At 56.0% G+C, this 19,619-nt stretch overlaps 3 protein-coding genes across 5 annotated transcripts in view; 2 read left to right on the forward strand and 1 right to left on the reverse strand.

The window, feature by feature from the left end:
* Positions 1-8,622, forward strand: part of NRBP1 (nuclear receptor binding protein 1) — a 34,158-nt gene extending 25,536 nt beyond the window's left edge. Inside the window, exons 8-18 of the mRNA XM_009099879.4 lie at positions 2,775-2,858; positions 3,120-3,178; positions 4,282-4,380; positions 4,457-4,589; positions 4,862-4,964; positions 6,595-6,645; positions 6,738-6,873; positions 7,022-7,075; positions 7,435-7,498; positions 7,582-7,637; positions 7,815-8,622. Of these exons, the coding sequence (XP_009098127.1) occupies positions 2,775-2,858; positions 3,120-3,178; positions 4,282-4,380; positions 4,457-4,589; positions 4,862-4,964; positions 6,595-6,645; positions 6,738-6,873; positions 7,022-7,075; positions 7,435-7,498; positions 7,582-7,637; positions 7,815-7,913 (938 nt within the window). The 3' untranslated portion in view covers positions 7,914-8,622. The remainder of the gene's footprint in view (positions 1-2,774; positions 2,859-3,119; positions 3,179-4,281; positions 4,381-4,456; positions 4,590-4,861; positions 4,965-6,594; positions 6,646-6,737; positions 6,874-7,021; positions 7,076-7,434; positions 7,499-7,581; positions 7,638-7,814) is intronic.
* Positions 8,623-8,707: 85 nt separating this feature from the next.
* Positions 8,708-11,057, forward strand: KRTCAP3 (keratinocyte associated protein 3). The gene is made up of 6 exons (XM_030235912.1): positions 8,708-8,917; positions 8,995-9,054; positions 9,593-9,793; positions 10,000-10,134; positions 10,396-10,487; positions 10,663-11,057. Exons 1-5 carry the CDS (start codon positions 8,708-8,710, stop codon positions 10,477-10,479), a joined length of 690 nt encoding a protein of 229 aa, XP_030091772.1. The 3' UTR covers positions 10,480-10,487; positions 10,663-11,057.
* A 254-nt stretch (positions 11,058-11,311) lies between these two features.
* IFT172 (intraflagellar transport 172) overlaps positions 11,312-19,619 on the reverse strand; it is a 38,154-nt gene continuing 29,846 nt past the window's right edge. Inside the window, exons 40-48 of one of the 3 annotated variants that reach the window (XM_030235910.2) lie at positions 18,613-18,729; positions 18,050-18,160; positions 17,074-17,193; positions 15,594-15,689; positions 14,959-15,018; positions 14,085-14,183; positions 12,518-12,671; positions 11,691-11,779; positions 11,312-11,467 (exon numbers count right to left, since the gene is read on the reverse strand). In XM_030235910.2, the coding sequence (XP_030091770.1) occupies positions 11,378-11,467; positions 11,691-11,779; positions 12,518-12,671; positions 14,085-14,183; positions 14,959-15,018; positions 15,594-15,689; positions 17,074-17,193; positions 18,050-18,160; positions 18,613-18,729 (936 nt within the window). In that variant the 3' untranslated portion in view covers positions 11,312-11,377. Of the gene's footprint in view, positions 11,468-11,690; positions 11,780-12,517; positions 12,672-14,084; positions 14,184-14,958; positions 15,019-15,593; positions 15,690-17,009; positions 17,194-18,049; positions 18,161-18,612; positions 18,730-19,619 lie in introns of those variants that run through there. The other 2 variants (XR_007778457.1, XR_003945702.2) reach the window with 2 other exon arrangements.

A 19,619-nucleotide genomic window follows, 5' to 3' on the forward strand; every position in this document is an offset into this window, starting at 1 on the left:
CAGGAAATTTTTCAGAGCTGACCTCAGGAGCAAGTTGTGCAGTCAGTGGTGCATAGAGCAGGACTGTGGCAGGGCTGTCCCTGCTTAGCTCTGAGCACACGGGAGGTTCTGGGGTCTGATGTCTGACCCTGTGCTGCCTCAGCCCTGCAATAACAGAGTGAGGTGGTGCCTGTCACCTCAGCCAGGCTGCACGTGAGCTGGGCTATACATGGCTGGAACAGGCAGATTCCTTGCCAGGTGTGGCTGATCAAACCCAGCTGCAGAGCCAATCTCTGCAGTAGTGATGGAAGAACAGTCCAGTAGAACTCAGCAAGTTAGGAAGCACAAGGAGCAGAGTTCCAGAGGGGACAGGTCCCTGGCTGATCCACAGCAACAGATTCAGAGCTGCCTGTGTGTCAGTTCTGTGTGTCTGAGTTGGAGGGTCCCACAGACAGTGTGAGCCCAGTTCTTTCCAGAAATGCTGGTGCTTCTGCAGAAGGTCTGTGGGACCTGGATGCAGAGGAGCTAATGATTAAGGCTGGCTGGACCTCATTAGGACACTGTAGATGGAGCCCAATACAGTGGGCTAGACTTGCACTCTAGCTGCCTGGTGTAGGAGTGTGTCAGCTGTCACCACTGAGGCTTCTGCTGATAATCTGTTCTGTGACTGATTGCTGCCTCAGCCCTGTCCTTAAATGGGCACAGGAGCCAAGAACAGAGTGCCTGGTCAGCAAACTGGCCTTGCCATCCAACACGTGCTCATAACAGGCTTTAAAGAGACTGGAAAAGGAAGCTGATCACAACATTGTGTGGAGGGTGACTTCCCTTGGCTGATTTGGCTCTGTATTTGGCAGGACTGGGTTGTTGAGTTTTTGGTCCCTGTTTGCTTTTACAATGTGAGTTTAAAAACAAGTTATTTTCTCTCCCCACTTTGTCTGGCTTGCCACTGGGAGTCCCCCTGACATGCCTGCAGTAGCTGTAGGTTTAACAGGTATCACAAACATCTGAGTGATAGTTCTGTACACTGCATTGGGCACAGAGACATCCAGGATCCACTAAGCAACAATATAAACCTGATGTTGGAACAGAAGGGTTTCTAAAGCCTAAAATACTCTCTTTAGAAGGCCTGGTATGAGAACCCAGTGTGCTGGACAAGCCATGGGTGCTTTACTATGTGTGCCAAGTCTGGCACTGGATGGATGTGTGGTGACAGGGTCGGTGCTGAGGGGTTGGCTCCAGCAGCACAGGAACACATCCAGTCCAGTGCAGAGGACTGGGCAAACTCCAGTTGTACCTGACTGAGGAGTACAAAATACTAAGGTGAACAGAAGTCCAGAGCTCATCATTTGGGTGCTGGTGAGGATCTGGCATTTTCTGGCTCCTCAAGGGAGGCTTCGAGCCACTTGCCATGTGGGGGTGTGGGGGGGTGTTGAGATCCTTTGGGGCAGTCTCCAGTAGAGAGAACTGGTGTGATGGTGCACTGCCCTGGCCAGAACTTGTCCAAAGCAGTCAGTGTCACTGGGAAAACAGAACATGTCTTAGGAGAAAGACAAAGAATGTAGCTTGTGCTGCTTGGTGCTGTGAAGGTGAGAGGATCTGGTGATGTCTGGGAACAGGTCAGCACTAGGAATGAAGTCATCTTGCTGGACTCCTAGGATCAGAGCCAACACAGGGAACAGAAAGCAGTTCCTTGTGAATGGCTGGTTGGTAAAGAAGCCCCTAGCTATTGGAGCAAGCTCTGCTTCCAGTGCTCAGACTGGGTAACGTGATCTGGTGTGTGCCATGCAGCAAGGCTGAGCTGAGTTACCAGGGGAGGTCCTTCTTGTCTGACTAGAGCCCAGAGAACATCTCTCTGAAACTGGTAACTGGTCCCTCAGCTGGGAATCCTCCTTGGCGTGGAAAAATACAAGAGGTTTGGCACGTCCCGTGTCAGCCCACGTTGTGCCAGTGCAGACAGGGACTGATGGGGATTGTCCAGGGGGTGACGGTGGGACATGGGACTCTGGGACTGGGCACATTCCAGTGTGACAGTAGAGCTTCAAATGAGTGGTGGCTCTGTGCTCCCTGCCCACCTCGGTGTTTCTCCCTGGCAGACAGCAGGGAGAAACAGTTTTGTTTCAGAGAGTTGTTTGCAGTCTCTGCAGAGGCGGCTCTCCCAAAAGCTTATCTTTCATGGGGGTCCATACTTGTGCTCTGCTCACTGTTCTTGTGGCTGCAAGTTATTTCCTCCCCACAGCTGTGAGTGGTTTGTGGAGGTGCTGGCTGCTGGGAGGCTCTGCTGTCTGGGTGGTCACCTCCCTTCCCTCAGCAGCTTGGCTTGATTCTTGTCTGCAGGTGCTTTGGCACCAGCATCCTCCTGAAATGTGGGAGAGTTGCCTGGTGGGTCCATCCTCCCAGAGCTCTAAGGTGTGACCAATTGCAGTGACCTTGCCACCTCTGGCTGTTGCTCAGGCTGCCGTTCTGAATGAGTGACTTGCTTGTGACAAATGCTATGGATCTGTTTGAAGTCAGGCATTTCTGCTGGGAGTTGTTCCCACCTTGTCCTCCTGGTAGGCAGCAGTTGTGATCTCCAGGTTTGCCCTTGGAGAGTGATGCTAAGCTGCCAAGGAAACAATGCAGGAATGTTTTGGGTCAGGGCAGGTGACAAGAGATGAAGGCTGTGAAGGCTCACCTTGATGCCACCATTCTTCCCCTTTGGGCGCCAAGGGCCTGGAGTTGCAGGCGTTCCCTGGGATGTCATCAGGGATGGGATGTGGTTTCCTGTATCCTAAGCATTGTGTCTGTTTTTCTTCTAGTGGCACCAGACACAATTAACAACCACGTGAAGACCTGTCGTGAGGAGCAGAAGAACCTGCACTTCTTTGCCCCAGAATATGGAGGTATGCTGTGGCTGTGGCTGCAAGCCTGGGGATTTTTTGTCCTTACTGATGCTTCCAAGCTGTCCTACACCTTGTTCTCAGTTCCAGGCTCCTGACAGATGCCACATTAACAGTTCTGGGCCATTTGCCTGCTGAAATGCTTCAGCTCCTCTGTTCTTTGGTAGCAGAGGAGGGAGAAGCTGCAGGACTGTCCCAGCCTGGTGCAGAGTGGTGCTGCTGCACGCAGAGCTGACTGATAACAATGCTATTTCTGTGTTACAGAAGTTGCCAATGTCACCACTGCTGTGGACATCTACTCCTTTGGGATGTGTGCACTGGAGGTGAGTGTCAAACTTTGGGACAGAGATGATGAATCTGAGGAAAGAAAGAGCTCTGGGAGGGCTGTGGCCATAGGTGGGTTTGCTCAGTGACAAGTGTGTTTTGTTCTCAGAGCCAAATGCAGTTTGCCTTGGCGGGATCCCTATGGAGGCTCCCCCAAGTGCCTCACTAAGGAGTAAATGGCTCAGGGATTTGCAGTTCTTCCCAAATTCCTAATGGGTAATGCATTACTTAGCAGGTCTTGGCCAGTCCTGAAGTCAGACTCACTGGGAATAGTCACTGCTGCAGACTGTTGTGTAATGTCCATGTGTGTGACCACTGCCTGGGGTGTTTGGGCAGAGGACAGCTGTGGTCTGTCACTTTTCTGGGCCAGCCTGTGCCCATCTGATGGAGGTGCTGGTTGCAGTCTATGTGAGACTGACATACCTGGTCGTAGCAGCTTTGTGCTTCCTCTGTCCTTGCAGTCAGTAGGTCCAAGTCCAGGTAATGGGAACTGTTGTTAGGAGTATTTTCTGAGAAGAATTGTCAGAAAGCCAACACAAGGAACCCTCAACTTGTGCTGCACATTCCATTAGTGAAGCAGGAAGAGAACTGTGGAAAGACACAACTTTCAGGAAACAAAACTTAAACTGAGTGCAGACAATCTCTGCAATATTTTCCAGCCTTTCCTAGCTGGGAATGAGTGTCTGTGTAGTGTCTGGAGCCCATTCTTGATGTGTTGTGTGCTTGCTCTTGTTTTGTGATGCAGAGCTATTCACACAGCCAGAAGGGACACTGTCAGATCCTGGCAGTGATCCAGTCACCGCTTCATTATGGAATTATCCAACAGAGTAACAGGCCAATGGATCGTGAGGTTCAAAATGGAGACACTTACAGTCCAGGTTGTTGCTGGCAGAGTTCCCAGGGCTCCCTGGCAGTCCTGGGGTACTAGGAGCAAGCTGTTGTAATGAGGCAGCCATTCTCTCTGTCTCTCCAAATGTGACCTTAAGTACCCCCACACAGCTCGGCTGTGGTGATCTCATGCTTGGCAGTGGTCTCCTTGAGGCTGTCTGCCCTGCAGTCTGTCAGTCCCAGTGGAGTCTGATGCTCTGCTCTGTGTTTGCAGATGGCAGTGCTGGAGATCCAGGGGAACGGGGAGTCCTCCTACGTGCCGCAGGAAGCCATCAACAGTGCCATCCAGCTGCTGGAGGACCCCCTGCAGCGGGTGAGCCGCGGGCTCGGTGCCCTGCACTGCTCTGCTGCTGCTGCTGCTCATTGTCTCACGCAGGTTTTCTCTCTAGGAGTTCATTCAGAAGTGTCTGGAGCAGGACCCTGGCAGGCGCCCCACGGCCCGGGAGCTCCTGTTCCACCAGGCGCTGTTTGAGGTGCCCTCGCTGAAGCTCCTGGCTGCTCACTGCATCGTTGGGCACCAGCGTGAGTACAGAGCCCTGGGAGCCATGTCCCCACGTGGTCAGGGCTCTGCAGAGCTTTGTTGAGCTGTCAGTGCCCCCCAGTGAGCTGGCATCCTGGGAACAGCCCTCCCCATGCCCTGCTGCTCTGCAGGTTCCTGGCTGTCAGACACAGCTGTGGGGCTGGGAGGGCTGTGGTGTCCGACCTGCTCTCAGAGCATCTCTGCACTTTTCATTGCTTTTCTAAGGCTGGAGAGAGAACTGCAATTGCTGCAAGTTACTCCTTTTTTTTAATAGATATGATTCCTGAAAATGCTTTAGAAGAAATGACCAAAAACCTCGACATGAACGCAGTGTTGGCAGAGATCAACCACGAGGACAGGGAAGGAGTCAAGATGATGTGAGTCCCTGTGATGTGCTCAGGGGAGCAGTGCTGGGGCACTGGTGTGAGCTCTGGGACGCTGCCCATCAGCTCAGTGTTGGAGTTTCCCCACTGCCTGGGTGCCAGTGGGAGCTGGGGGAGCTGGAGGTGACAAGGAGTCACTGTCTGGGCACACACACTTCGGGGGAGTCACTCCTAGATGGAAGGGGACCTTGCACCTGTTTCCTGGGAGCAGTTTTTGTGCAGCTGAGATGAATTGTTCCCCAAATGGACAGATGAAATGAACATGCTGTAGTTGGAGCAGTCCCCAGCAAAACATGGCTGAACAGTTTGGGAAGGTGCTCTAACCAATCACAAACTAGCCAGATGGAGTCACTTTGTCACTTCAGAGAAAGGGTTCCTCAGTGTTTTCCTAATGGAGCATCTTATTCCACACTCTGCACAGGGAAAGGCAGTTAAGGCAGCTGTCAGTGACACAGTGTGACACAGTCAGTGACACACAGCTGTACTTGCACTGTAGGGGTGGCCCCCAAGGGAGTGACTGTAATACATATGGAACAAGCAGAGTGCCAAAAAAGTCAGGTACATTTTGGGTAGCAAAGCCTTGGCTACTCAAGGGATTAGCTGAGGACTAAGATATGAATACTGTATTCCCAGAGAAGCCTAGTGTGCTTCCAGGGGAGCCCAGAGTTCTGGGATGCTCAGGCTGCTGAACAAGAGTGACCAAGATGACAAGGAAGAACAGCTCCGTCCGCCTAAGCAGCTCTGAGCCGCAGAGATCCTTCCAAAAGCTGACATTCCAGTTGCCACAGTGCTAGGAAACATAGTATGAAATTCCCTTTGGAATGTTTTTGATTTAGTTTCAAAATGGAGGACAACAAGTGAACAACCAAAGCTGTAAAGAGAGATCCTCACACACATGGGGTGTCAGTCTCTGCAGGTGTGGCTGTCCATGGCTGCCAGCCTGGAACTCGCCTTTTGGTAGTGCCATGCCTCAGAGGTGCTGGAAAAGGGAAAGAAAGCAGCAATCACTTGAAATGCCAGCATCATTTCTGGATGGTTCATCAGACTGCCATGCAAACCAAGCTGCTAGAAAAAAAATGGAAGTTTTTGTTGAAACCTACTGCTGTGTTAGAGGATGGGACGATTCCAGCTGCTGGGGGTGTGGGAGGGGCTGGAGAGTGTTCTGGGAGCTGAGGGAGGTGTGCAGCCCATAAAGCATTTGAGGACATCCTGTCAGGCTTCCAGCAGTTTTGCAGTCCTTACCTCATCTCCGGAATGCTTCAGAGCAGCCTTGAGACAGGGGTTTGGCTGTTGAAGTGTTTGTTGCAACCAGGGACCTGGTATGGCAGGTATTTGTGAAACAGCTCACCAGGAGTGTTGTCATTGGGCCACCCTCCCAATAACTGCATTGCACAGCTCTGAGGGCTGTGAGACTGGCTGTGCCATAACTGCTGCCTCACCCTTGGCTCACATAGATAGTTATGTCCTGAAGGGAAGATAAGAGCTTGTCACACCAGTGGCTGCCTGTCCATACCCATCCTGCCTGTGGACACAGCCCCAGTGGGGATTTGAAACTGCTCCCCAAGAGACCCAGGTGGATGGTACTGTGAGACGATTTCTCATCTCAGGACATTTTGTTTTTCAGCTTCTCACAATCTCCAGCACTGGAGCTGGATAAGTTCCTGGAGGATGTGAGGTAAGAGGGATTCTTTAAGATACCTTCCATTGTGTGTGAGACTGGAAAAGTTCTGGAGAGGTATAACCTCAGGTGCTGCTCCTTCCTTGTAGGAATGGAATCTATCCCCTCACAGCCTTTGGGATGCCACGACCCCAGCAGCCCCAGCAGGTCGTGGTGAAATCTCCCATTGCTCCCCCGTCGGTGAAAACCCCAACTCCAGAGCCTGCTGAGGTGGAGACCCGCAAGGTAAAGGCTCAGCCTCGCTGAGGAGGGGCTCAGCCCTGCTCTCCCATGGCCAGGCAGGGCTCTGGGGTGGCTGCTGGTGGGGTCTGTGGGGTGGCTGCTGGTGGGGTCTGTGGGGTGGCTGCTGATGGGGTCTGTGCCTCTGTTCCAGGTGGTGCTGATGCAGTGCAACATCGAGTCTGTGGAGGAGGGCGTGAAGCACCACGTATGTTTCTATGTCTGGCTGAGCAGGGGCAGGCCAGGGCACTGTGCAGGGCTCGTGGCTCTGATGTGCTGCTGGTGCCTGGGGTAACCCTGCTCTGCTGCAGCTGCCAGCCTAGGACCTGTCCCAGGCCTGTGCCTGCTGCTGACCTGGCACCTGGCCCACCCCCAGGCCCTGGCTCCCAGCACAGGATGGTGCTGCCAGCTCAGTTCAGGATGGAACTGGCTGTGGCTGTTCTGTTAGATCCCTGTGGGGCTCTGGAGGGTGGTTCCCATCCCAGGGGGCATTTCTAGGGTTGCTTTGAGCTTGCCATGGCAGCTTGTAGGACTGTAATCCCTCATGAGAATTTCTTTGTCCTGCAGCTGACACTGCTGCTGAAACTGGAAGACAAGTTGAATCGACACTTGAGCTGTGACCTTCAGCCCAGTAAGTATACTTCTGCCCCTGCCAGGTGCACTGGGCCAGCAGCACACCCGGAGCAAGGACTGACACCTTTCCTTGTGTTGTAGATGACAACATCCAGGAGCTGGCAGCTGAACTGGTCCAGCTGGGATTCATCAGCGAGGTAAGCAGGGGCTCAGGGCTGTAGGCCTGTGTTCCTTCCTCACAGTTCAATGGTTTTTGCCCTTTTTGGGGGCAGGAGGAAGGAGGTATAAGCCAGGTCCCTGCTCTGGGGGTCTCCAGCCATGCTCTCAGCTTTGAGTGGATGGAGCTTACCCCTGAGTGTCCTTGTTCTGCCCAGGCTGACCAGAGCAGACTCACCTGTTTACTTGAAGAGGCATTTAGCAAGTTCTACTACACTCGGAACGGAGCCCTGACGGCCGTGACTGTGTCATCTTAGCCCCGTGGCTCCTGGGCAGCCAGCGTGGCCTCGCTGCCTGCGACCATCTGTGTCTGCCCTCCGCTCTCGGGCACCGCAAGACCCCAGCTGCAGTGCTTGGAAGCTCATCCTGCATGTGCCGTGGCTGGGTTCATCGACAGTCCTCCCTGCCCGCCTCCTAAAGGGGACTTTGCGCATCAGTATTATTTCCAGCCCTGTTTTTGTTGGGATTTGCCAGGTTGTGCTGTGGAGCTGAGGCCTGGCCTGGGGCGTTCTGCAGCCCTACTCATGTGCATGGAGTTTGTTCTGTTTGAATTGTACAAAGTGTCTTTTGCACAGCACAGAAATGGGTTTTTCTTTCCTTTTGGTTTTTTTTTTTGTTTGTTTTTGTTTTTTTTTTTTTTTTTTAATTTAAAGGTAAGCAGGGGTGAGCCCCTAAGCCCTGCACCCCCGGTCACTCCCCCCCATTCCCGCGCCATGGGCCCAGGGGTGGCCGAGCTCGTCCCCGCTCCCCGCCCGGCGCTTCGCTCCCGCCGCCGGCTGCACTTTGTTTACTGGTTCGCACCCGCCGGGGTCACGGCGTGTGCTGGCCCCGGGCTGCGGAGCCTCCCGGGGCTGCAGTGGCCCTGGGGCTCAGTGTCGTCCTGGCGCGCGGCGGGGCCGAGCCGCGGCTCCTGCATCTCATTTCTATCATTTCCTATTTTTAATAAACTGTTTTGTAAAGACGCGAGTGCCGCCTCTTGCGGGGCGGGCCGGGGGGGCCGGGCCGAGCCGCCCGTCCCTGCCCCGGGGCGGTGCGAGCGGCGGCGGCGGCCATGGCCGGGGGGCGGCGGGCGCCGGGAGCGCTGGCGGAGCCGCGGCGGCTGATGCGCACCGGGCTGGGGCTGATCGTGCTGGGCCACGGCAGCCTCGTGCTGGGCGCTATCGTGCACGGCTCGGTGCTGCGGCACGTGGCCGGCGCCCACCGCGCCGTCACCCCCGAGTACGCGGCGGCCAACGTGGTGTCGGTGTGCTCGGGGCTGCTGGTGAGCGCGGCCGGAGCGGGCGGGGGGCGGCGGGCCCTGCCCCGCCCGGGCCCTGCTGAGCGCAGCTCTCCCCGCAGAGCATCGCCGCGGGCATCGTCGCCATCCTGGTGTCGCACAACCTGTCCCGGGCGGTCCTGGTGAGTGCGGGGCTGCGGCCGAGCCGGCGGGGGGGCCTCGGCGCGGCCCTGCCCCGCCGGCAGCCGCTCCCCTGGACCTTGGCCCCGCGCGCTCCTTCCGCCTCGGCGGCGGCTGCCGGAGCTGCGGGTGCCGCCTGTCCCCGGCTCGGCCCCGCCGGCCGCTCCGGGAGGGCGGGAGCGCCGTCCTGGGCCAGAAGCGCTCCGGTGGGAGAAGCTGCAGCCGGGTCGGGGGTCCCGCGTGGGCTCGCAGGGTGGGCGGACACGGGGCGGGATGCGCCGGGCTCGGCTGGGGGTTCCCGGCACGCGTGGGGATCTTCACGGAGCCCGAGCCAACGGGCGTCCAGCGGTACAGAGCTCACAGGGGGTGGAGGGATGCGAAAGGTGCGAGAGCCTCATCCGAGGGCGTGGCTGAGCCATCCTGGAAGAGGCGAGAGGTCCTCTGTGCCCCTCGGGGGAGCAGCTCTGCAGAGACACAGATGCCCGGCCCGAGCGTTTCCCCGAGCTCCTGCCATCCCACTCCCATTCTTGCCGCCTGCAGCACTGGACTCTGCTGGGCGTCTCTCTGCTGAACTGCCTGCTGTCCACCGCGTGCAGCGTGGGGCTGGCGCTGGCCTTCGCCCTCACGGTGCACAGCCGGGGCACGCACCTGGTCCGGGGCTGCAACAGCTCCGCGCTGCCCCTGGATGCCCGTGCAGCCATTGCGACCAACGACTGTCCCTTCAACACCACGCGCATCTACGTGAGTCACTGCACAGCCCCACTCCTTCCAGCAGCTTCTTTCTTTCTCTCTCTGCTTCCTCTTGTCTTTTCACTCTCACTCTCTGTCCCGTTTCCCTTCTCTCTCCCTCTCCCCCTTCTTTCCCCTGCTGTCCACACAGTCTCTGCTGAGTGTGTTCAGCCAGCCTGGTGCAGTGCCCACGTTCCTGTGACCCCCCTGCCCCGCAGGACACAGCCCTGGCCCTCTGGTTCTCCTCCCTGCTGCTGGCAGCTGTGGAAGCCGTGCTCTCGGGCAGGAGCTGCTTGGTGGCTCTGGTCTTCCAGGGCATCGGGCCCTGTGCACACAGCTATGGCAAAGAGCAGGTACAGATCTCCCTGGACAGATCTCCCTGGATCTCCCCCATGGGGGTGCTTGGTTCTGCTGGGAACAAGGGGGGGATGCTGAGTTGGAACCTCTTCTAGCCAGCCTAAGTGCCAGACCAGCACCCCTTCATGGGGAGTTACAGAAGGACCCTATTCTTTATCCCCCAGGTAGCCAGGCTTGTTCTTTTTTTGTGAGAACATTGCCCATTACATGTCCTTGCCACCCTACACATCTTTTTGTCTTTTATTTTCCCCCTCTAGCTGGCCAGGCCAAGTACAGCAATGGAGAAGCCACTCCGTGAGAGGCAGCAGCTCCTGGCAGGACTTGCTGAGTCTCCAGCATAGCTGGAGAGGTGAGTGCCCCACATGGGCTGTGCTTGGGATGGGGGGAGCAGGCTCTGCCATCAAGAGGGCCCATGCCCACACCAGCCCCCCCCAAACACTTCTTCCTAGACACATGGGCAGAGGAGTCAGTGATGCTGGGCCCTGCAGCACAGCCTGGCACTGACACTGCTCCTCCTCTCCCAGGTGGTGCTGCAGGAGCGCTGTGATCCAGCAAGGTTGGGGCCAAGGTGGTGTCACCCCTCCTGCAGTGGGATGCAGGGGTGAGGGTGTGCCTTGCCCCCTCCCCCCAGCTCCTCCACCCCACCTGGGACAGACCCTGCAGGTCAGCAGGTGCCGTGGGCACAGATGCTCTCCCCAAGCTGCTGGGCCCTTGCTGGTGGGCTGAAGGCTCTTGGTTTCTGTCAGCAGTGATGGGGGTGGGCAGAGGTGCTGGGGCCCAAGTCCTGGTGCCATTGCAGGCAGGGTAGCTGGCTGTGCCTGTGCTCGTGCTCAGACATGTCAGGGAACAGAAGGGGAAGAATCCCCTTGGTGTAGATCTCTAGTTTTCTTGAATAAATAAACTTTGCCTTTCTACACTGGCTGTTCTAAGTGGCTCTGCGAGGTGAGTGCTGGTTGGGAGCAAGGCATGCCAAGGGAAGGGAAGCGCAGCTACTCTGTGAGCCCATCCCTGTGCCTGCCACTCCCCAAGCACAGGGATGTTGGCAGAGCCGTGGCCTCAGTTTGGAAGTCACTCATGGACTCGGGGGTTGAGACACTGGGGTTGTAGCCCTGTGCCCAGCAGCTGCAGTGTTCTGGGCCCAGCATCCCCTGGCAAACAGGAGCACTGCAGAGCTGAGATAACATGTTTATTGGGTGTGGAAGGTCCTGAGGAACAGGGCTGAAAGCTGACCAGTCCTGCTCACTGAAATGAGAAGCTGCTGCTTGGGAGTCCCCCACACCACCGTCGGAGGAACTCAATCACATCCTGGCCTGCAGGGCTGTGGGATGTCTGCAGAAAGAGAGAGGCCTTGGCACTGGAAGGGGCACCCCGTGCCCCCTGCCTGAAGGCACCCCTGGGCTGGCAGAACTGGGTCTGGTAATGGCCACCACCAGCTCTGTCAGTGCAGTGAACTGCCCTGGGACCATGACTGACCCAGGCGGATGCTGCACTGCCAGCACAAGGGGCTGAACCCACCCACAGCCTGTCTCCCTGCCTGCGGGGTCTGGCTCACCTTGACAGCCATCACGAATTTGTACCACGCATCCTTCTTCACTTCTCGGCCTGGCCTCAGCTCAATCTGGTTTCCTAGCACTGGGTACCCTGGGCACAAAGTGACACATTCAGAACAAGCTGAGCCCCACAGCAGCCCCCTCCCAGCTGGTGCACCCCTTCCCTGTGCTGTAGCTGGGGCTGTCCCAATAGCACAGTGTGTTGGGGGAATAATGCTGCCTTGGTCTCTCGGAGACCAAAATGGAGAAGGGGAGTTCAAAGTGGGGGGATTGAAGGAAGATTAAGGCTGAACTGCCCTTGGGCAATGGCACCCAGCTTCTGACTTTCAGAGCTGCAGCCCTGTCGATGGTGGCCCACGCCTTCTCCCCCTTCTCTGACCCTTTTTAAGTCCTGCACTATAGAGCAGGGCCAGGTGCTGCCCATTCTCGACTGTCTGTGCTGGCCAGCCTGGAGTCCCCAGGCAGAGCTGTACCAGCTGGAGCCATCCCTGAACCACAGAGTAGCTGAGCTCAGAATTGCTCTGGGGTCTGAATGGCTTAACTCCCTGTTCAGGCAGGGCCACCCCAGCCCAGGGCTGTGTCCAGACAGCTTCTGACTGTCTCTAAGGATGGCACTCTCACAACTTCTGTGCAACCTGTTCCAGTGCTCGCTCACCCCCACAGTAAAAATGCCCTATCTCCTCCAGCAGAGCTGGTTCCCCACAGCCACACAGTCCCTCCAGTGCTCTCAGAGCACAGCCCAGACCTCCTGCCAGACCCACCCTGCAGCTCCCACTCCCTGCAGGGCGCTGTGTCATCTCTTGTCCGAGTGAGCTGGCCTGGAGCTTACCTGTGAGCAGGCAGGGCAGGGAGGGCACCCCTGTCCCCGCTGCCACCAGCGAGGCTTCGTAGGTGCCGCGCTCGTCCTGCGGCAGCTCCTGCTGCAGCCGCTGGTCCATGGACACCGTCAGCACCCAGTCCCTCACCTCCTCCCTCTGCTCCTCCTGGGGGCAAAGGCCAGTGCCAGCCTGGAACTGGGATGCTGCTGCTGCCCCACTGCAGCCCCACAGCAGCAGGGAGCACAGGGGAGAGCAGGACAGGCGTGCGTGGTGTGCACACAGCACACACATGCATGGTGTGCAGCGGGGTGTGAGTGTGTGTGTGTGCTGAGGAGGGATAGAGAGAGAGAGTGTGTGTGTGAGTGTATGTACAGGGGTGTGTGTGTGTGTTCATGTGTGTGTGTGTGCGTGTGCTGGGGAGCACGAGAGAGAGCGGGAGAGTGAGTGAGAGAGAGAGAGTGTGTGTGTGTGAGTGTATGTACAGGGGTGTGGGGGTGTGTGTGTGTGTGTGTGTGTGTGTGTGTGTGTGTGTGTGTGTGTGTGTGCTGGGGAGCACAAGAGAGAGGGGGAGAGTGAGTGAGAGAGTGTGGGTGTGCGTGTGTCTTTGTATGTACAGGTATGTGTGTGCGTGTGTGTGCTGGGGGGAGAGAGAGAGTGTGTGAGTGTATGTACAGGGGTGTGTGTGTGTGTGTGTGTGTGTGTGTGTGCAGGGGAGCATGAGAGCGAGTGAGAGAGAGTGTGTGTGTGTGTCTGTGTATGTACAGGTAAGTGTGTGTGTGTGTGTGTGTGTGTGTGTGTGCTGGGGGGAAGAGAGAGAGAGTTTGTGTGTGTGTGAGTGTGTGAGCGTATGTACAGGGGTGTGTGTGTGTGTGCATGTGTGTGTTGGGGAGCACGAGAGAGAGGGAGAGTGAGTGAGAGTGTGGGTGTGTGTGTCTGTGTATGTACAGGTAAGTGTGTGTGTGTGTGTGTGTGTGTGTGTGCTGGGGGAGAGAGAGAGAGTTTGTGTGTGTGTGAGTGTGTGAGTGTATGTACAGGGGTGTGTGTGCGTGTGTGTGTGTTGGGGAGCACGAGAGAGAGAGGGAGAGTGAGTGAGAGTGTGGGTGTGTGTGTTTGTGTATGTACAGTAAGTGTGTGTGCTGGGGAGAGAGAGAGCGTGTGTCTGCTGGGGAGCATGAGAGGGCAAGTGCGAGTGAGAGTGAGTGTGTGTTTGTGTATGTACACAAATGTCAGTGTGTGTGTGTGTGTGCTGGGGAGCATGAGAAAGAGAGTGTGGGTGTGTGTGTATGTACAGGTATGTGTGTGTGTTGGGGAGAGGAAGAGTGTGTGTGTACACAGGTGCATTTTTGTGTGTGTGTGTTTGTGTGTATGTGTGTGGAACACATCTGTGCACACATTTGTGTACGCAGCTGTGTGCACATGTCTGTGCACGTGTGTGTGTGCTCACAGTGCAGGGACAGGCAGAAGGTGCCAGTTCTGGGTCAGTTTCCATCTCCTGCAGCCTCTCCAACCCCAGCCCCACCCCACTCCCTGTTCAGAGGCCCTGAAGCAGCACCACTGCTGAAGACAGGTGACACTCACAGGCACGTGCTGATGGGCTGGAAGGGGCACTTCAAAGGGAATGTCTGTCTGCTGAAAATCAGAATGGTCCAGGGAATCCAGGTTCCCTTCTTCAATGGCCTGGAAAGAAGGGGTAGAGTACTGGGCAATGCCAGTTTAGAGCTGACAGCACAATTCCTGGCCAGGATGCCCCTGCCTGTTGGTGCTGTGGTGACCAGGCCCTCCTGTCACCCATGACCACACTCTGCAGTGTCTCAGACTCTGCCCTGTGCAGGTGGCCTTGAAAAAGGGAAAGATGTAACTGAGTGCTTTTGTTTCCCCCAGCTGCTGCTGACAGCACTTGAGAGTGTGGCACAGTGAGGTGTGTCAGCTCTCTTGGATTTGGTGTTTCTGGTGCCAGCCTGCTGGACAAGCAAGGGCTGAGGGGACTCCCGAGTCCTGTATCACAACGGCCAAAGGACTGGGCCATGGCCTTCACCTCCCAAGTAGTTTTTCTTCCCTTGGAACAACCTGAGTGATCACCCTGGAAGCTGTAAAGGCATCTGCAGCCATGAGGATTTCAGGCCTAAACTGTCAGGCCCGTGTGCTCTTTGCTGCATGTGCACAGTGGCACTGGCACGTCCAGGGTGACTGGGGCAGGGCTGTGCAGGTGCCCTGCAGGGCAGGTCCTCCACAGGGAGTGTGAGGGTGCCCCCTGCTCCAGGCACACACTGGGTGGGGTCTGGGGGCTCTCCCCATCAGTCCAAGCTCCAATGTGCTGCCCTGCAGGAGCCTCAGGGCAGCCCTGGCCAGCCTGGGGGTATGTAGTGGCCCTGTGGCAGCAATGGCAGCGCTGCTGCCCTTTTGGAGAGCCAGCCCTCCCTCCCTCCCTCCCTCCCCCAGGGAGCATACTCACATCTGAGAGGTCCAGGAAGCGGTTCAGGAAGACAAATGCCATGTTCTCCCAGCTGACTGCCTGGTATGGAGAGGAACCCTGAGTGAGACTGGGCAGCTCATCCTCACAGCCAGCTCTTCTCCCAGAGCCATGGCTAGGAAGGATGTAGCTCATAGTGCCCAACCAGCTCATCACCACAGGCTGTCCCACAGAATGGAGACAGGCATCATGACCAGGCTGGATGGGGCTTGGAGCAGTCTGGGATCGTGGCAGGTGTCCTTGCCCATGTCAGGGGATGGAGCTTTAAGGTCCCTTCCCACCGAAACCATTCCGTGATTCTGTTATTGCACAGCCAAGTGCAGGCAGTGAGGACATGCTGCTGTGCTTGCCATGTGTCACAGCTCCCAGGCAGACTGTCAGACACTTGGGTGAAGCAGAGCAGAGCTGAGCAGCCTCACATCCACACTGACACAGCCAGAACATGGCCCTGTCCACCCCAGGGTCTGTAGGTCCCATCTGCTCACTGGCTGAGGTCTGGCCAGCTGCTTGAGGAACAGCCTCCAGAGAGAGTCCAGGATTTGGGAAGATAAAGCCGAGAATCCCCGAGCCCAGGGTGTCCTGTGTCCTCCCCTGGTGCAGAGGCAGGCAGCTCTTACCTTGGCAGCCATCCCAGCCTCATAGAAAGCCTTGTCTGCAGGGAGCAGATCTGTGTGGCGCAGCAGGGAAATGGACAGCTGGGCAGCCATGGTGTCCTGGGGCACAGAGCAAAAAGTTCAGAAAGAGAAAACAGGCTGGAAGGGATCTCATGAGATCCCCCCAGACTCAGAGCAAGGACTCTGCACCCACACATGCCCTACAGGTAATAAAGGTCAAAAACCTCAGTCCTGACCCTGAGTTCCCTCACTACAGGACACAAGGGGCTGTCACCTGGGGGTGAAATCCTTCTGCTTTATAAGCCTTGCTATTTTTCATGAGAAGCCACACCCAAACATCCCCCATCTAAGTCATACAACAGGTGAGGTTGGAAGGCACTGCTGGCTTGACATTGCTGGCAGTTCCCAAATTCTGCCCCTAGCCCCAGTCAAAGCAGAGGCAGCTACATGCCTGGTTCAGGAACATGCCTGGTCAGGTTTTGACCATCTCAAGGAATGGAGACTCTCCAGCCACTCCACAAACTTATTCCAGCCAGTCTCAATAATTTTTTTTCTTGCATGCAATAATGTAAGAATTTTGGTGCAGGGGTGAGGAATTGAAGGGTAATTTCACTTTTCTGCTGCCAGATATCTATTGTCACACAAGAACTGTCAAGGCCAACCCTTCTTCATGGTCCCAAATAGACTGCCCAACCCCTTAACATTCCACAGCTGTGGAGGTCTATAGAGGTTTCCAAGACATCAGACTTGGTTCTTGCTGTCTGACATGTCTCTGGACCCCCAACATCCACACACACAGCCAGGGGGAAGTCCCAGTCTTCCCTGTGGCTTTCACTGGAGTTCTTTTCCTTTTCACAGCCTTCTCCATCACAACTCTGGTAGCACATCCATCCAGAGCTCTAGAACAATTCCACAATCTCACATGGATCAAGACTTCAGCAGGGAGGCCAAGAACAAATCTCAGCACACACGAGACTCCAAAAGAGTCACAGGGCCTTGTGATGCCCCCAGGGAGGCCCACGAGCTCCCAAGGCCCCCAAGAGGCCCAGCACACAGCACCAGGACCTGCTGAAGCCCTGGGCAGACAATCTGCTCAGAAGAACACGTGTGAAGCCCAGCAGTTCTTGGAGCCCAGGAGAGCAGAGAGGAAGCCATCCCTCTCTTGGGAAGATCAGACTTTTTGTGATTCCTAATTTTCTGCTGGCACCTCTGCTCTCACAAGTCATGCCAAGCACGTGGGTCAGCTCCTGCCCTGGTTTAGAGCTCAGCCACAGAGGCTGGGACAGTACCCACGGTAAGCAGAAAACACCACCTACAGCTCCAGCTGCTAGTGGTGGGCTCCCAGGTTACTGCAGCCCCATTCCCATGCATCCAGGATGGGTGATTTGTGGGAAGAGTGACCTGTGAAGAGCCCCAAACCTGCAGATGCCCATGGGGTTCCCCTCTCTGGGTGGTGACCTGGCAGAGGAGCTCCAAGCCTCACCAGCTGCTTCAGGCCCTGCGCGGCGGAGCGGGCGGCGCAGTAGTGGGAGATCAGCAGCAGCCTCTCAAACTCCTCGTGCGCTGCTGCGTTTGCCTCGCTGCACTTCACCAAGTTTTCACACTGAGAAGAGAAAATGAGAGGAACTTAGGGCAGGAGAGCATGAGGGCACTCTTCATCCACGTGAGACAGGCAAGTCAGGAGACAGAAGGATCTGGAATACCCAGACACCTCTGGACTGGACGAGGGCTGGGCCTTGGGTGCTCTGGGTCTGAAAGAATGCTGAAGGAAGGAGGCTGTGGGAGCCAGGGGGAGTCACCAGTACTGCAACCACAGCCAGCACTGGAAGCCTGCATGGACAAAGGGAGGATTTTTTGATTTTGCTTATGTTTGCAGTAGGGACAGAAACAGAGATAAGGCAATCATGGCTCTGGCTGAGGTGTTCTGGACAAGAACAAGAAGCAGAAGGCTCTCAGCCTCCATGGGGAGGATTCATATTTTCCAGGCTCAGTAGCTCTGTGGTTTCCCTATGCAATCTGCTAATTGTGGGGTAGGATGAGAAGAGGATGTCAGGACATGTCACAGTGACACCTGGAGCTCTGCAAGGGCCAGTGTCCAGACCCACTCCCAGGATTTAGCCTGGAGCAAGGACCAGTGTCCAGACCCACTCCCAGGATTTGGCCTGGAGCAAGGACCAGTGTCCAGACCCACTCCCAGGATTTGGCCTGGAGCAAGGGCCAGTGTCCAGACCCACTCCCAGGATTTGGCCTGGAGCACAAGGTCTGCTTCTCTGCCTTCTCTTGCTCAGCCACATCCACTTCCCAGGATCCTGTTTTCCTAGTGTCCACACTGCCAGCTCTCCACTCTTCGTTTGTGTTCTAAGAACACTGTCCATGTCACCTGTCGAGAGATGGCTCCTCCCCTGCTGAGTCAAGCCCCCCAAGGAGCTGAGCAGGCAGGGTGCCAGGGCCACACTCACCAGAGCCAGGAGCACGTCCCGCAGCTCAGCCCAGCCGGAGTACGCCTCGGCACAGTTCCTGCCAGGAGCATTCACCATCTCCACAAACAGACGCTTGTAGATGTTGAAATTCTGCAACAAAAAGGACACAGGTGTGGAAGGAGGCAGATGAGGAGCCAGCAGAATCTAGAGCTCTCCTGCTGCCAAGCACAGGCCAAGAAAAGGGCTGCAGAGGGGCAGTGCTGCAGGTCACTGGCTGGAAGGAGGGCTGGGGACAAGGCAGGCAAACAGGGAAGGATGGAAGGATCCTTCCTGAAGCCAATGCTCTGAGAGAGGCAAATGGTTCCTTTTGTTCTGAGCCTGGTGCTCAAGGTGCTCAAAACAAACATAATCAACTTCCCCTGCTCCTTCCTGTGGAGAACAAGCTGGGAGATTCCCTTTTCTCTCTGGAAGAACCCACTGGAGGGCTGCGCATGCTGAACATGAGGCAATCCAGCTCAGGCTGGGATCCTGCTCAGGCAGGGAGCCTGATCATGCAGCAGCCCACAGCACCCTGGACAGCCAGCTGGGGATGCCCTCCTTACCTGGGGGTTGGCAGGAGCTCCGTGCTGGGCGTACAGGTGCAGGGCTTTTTCCCAGCAGCCCTCACAGATCAGCTGTGTTGCATACAGAGCCACGTACTTGTGCAGGACCTGATAGCTCTGGAGAAGACATGTGGAAAGCAACAGCATGAGGCTCAGGAACTTGGTGGGGATGGATTCAGCCATGTGTGCACAACCCCACACACCTGAGTCCCAAAGGGTGAAACAGGTAACCAGAGCCAGACTGCCCTAAGCACACCTGGGTTTGATGCAAATACAGCTGTTTTGCAGCTGCCCACCACTTGCCAAAGGAATACTGCCAAACACCTGAAGGATGCAGCACCTCCATTATGTGTCAACAAGGCTATCTACTGTAAAGCAGACCTCAGTCTAACACAGAAAGTAACCAAAACCCTGGGTAAGATGTTTGTAATTTACAAAGCTGCTCTAGTCCATTACCCACACGCTGCCACAGCTCCAGGACTGCAGACCTTCTTAGAGTGCTGCTCACACCAGTGCTGGCCCCACAGACACTGCTGAGAACTGGTGGTGGCCTCACAGAAATTCAAGTGAGGAAAGAACTGCTTCACACATGCATAAATATAGCAATGAGAGGAAGAAAATGGCACAAAATGTGCAACCCTGTTAAAAACTGAGCAATGGAAGCAAGCTTGTTATGCAGAAGAAGGATGAGTGTCCCAGCAGACGCCCAGAACTCCAACAGCCAGATGGGTGCTGGTGAAGCACTGTGTTCAGCATAGCCTGGGATAAAGGTTAAGTCTGGTATGTGACCTGTTTTAATAAATGCCCCATTTTTGCTATGTAATCACTCTAGAGCAGCTGAGTCACAGTGATTATATTTTACACTGGCTATGGAAAAGGATCATGCCAGGGCTCTCTTGGAGGCACAGGCAGACACCAAGATATTCTCAGCGTGGCCTTGTGGTGCCCAATGCAATAAACTGGTGCCCAATGCAATAACTGCACACTCCATTTCCCATTAAATGGAG

The sequence above is a fragment of the Serinus canaria genome, chromosome 10 (genome assembly GCF_022539315.1).
Source record: "Serinus canaria isolate serCan28SL12 chromosome 10, serCan2020, whole genome shotgun sequence".
Classification (NCBI taxonomy): Eukaryota; Metazoa; Chordata; class Aves; order Passeriformes; family Fringillidae; genus Serinus; species Serinus canaria.

What these genes read in the sequence shown, in the direction of transcription:
- KRTCAP3 (XM_030235912.1), top strand. Translation starts at nt 8,708, where the DNA reads ATGGCCGGGGGGCGGCGGGCGCCGGGAGCGCTGGCGGAGCCGCGGCGG. An exon ending in TCAACACCACGCGCATCTAC is followed by an intron (nt 9,794 to 9,999) that starts GTGAGTCACTGC and finishes CCTGCCCCGCAG; the next exon opens with GACACAGCCCTGGCCCTCTG. An exon ending in ACAGCTATGGCAAAGAGCAG is followed by an intron (nt 10,135 to 10,395) that starts GTACAGATCTCC and finishes TTCCCCCTCTAG; the next exon opens with CTGGCCAGGCCAAGTACAGC.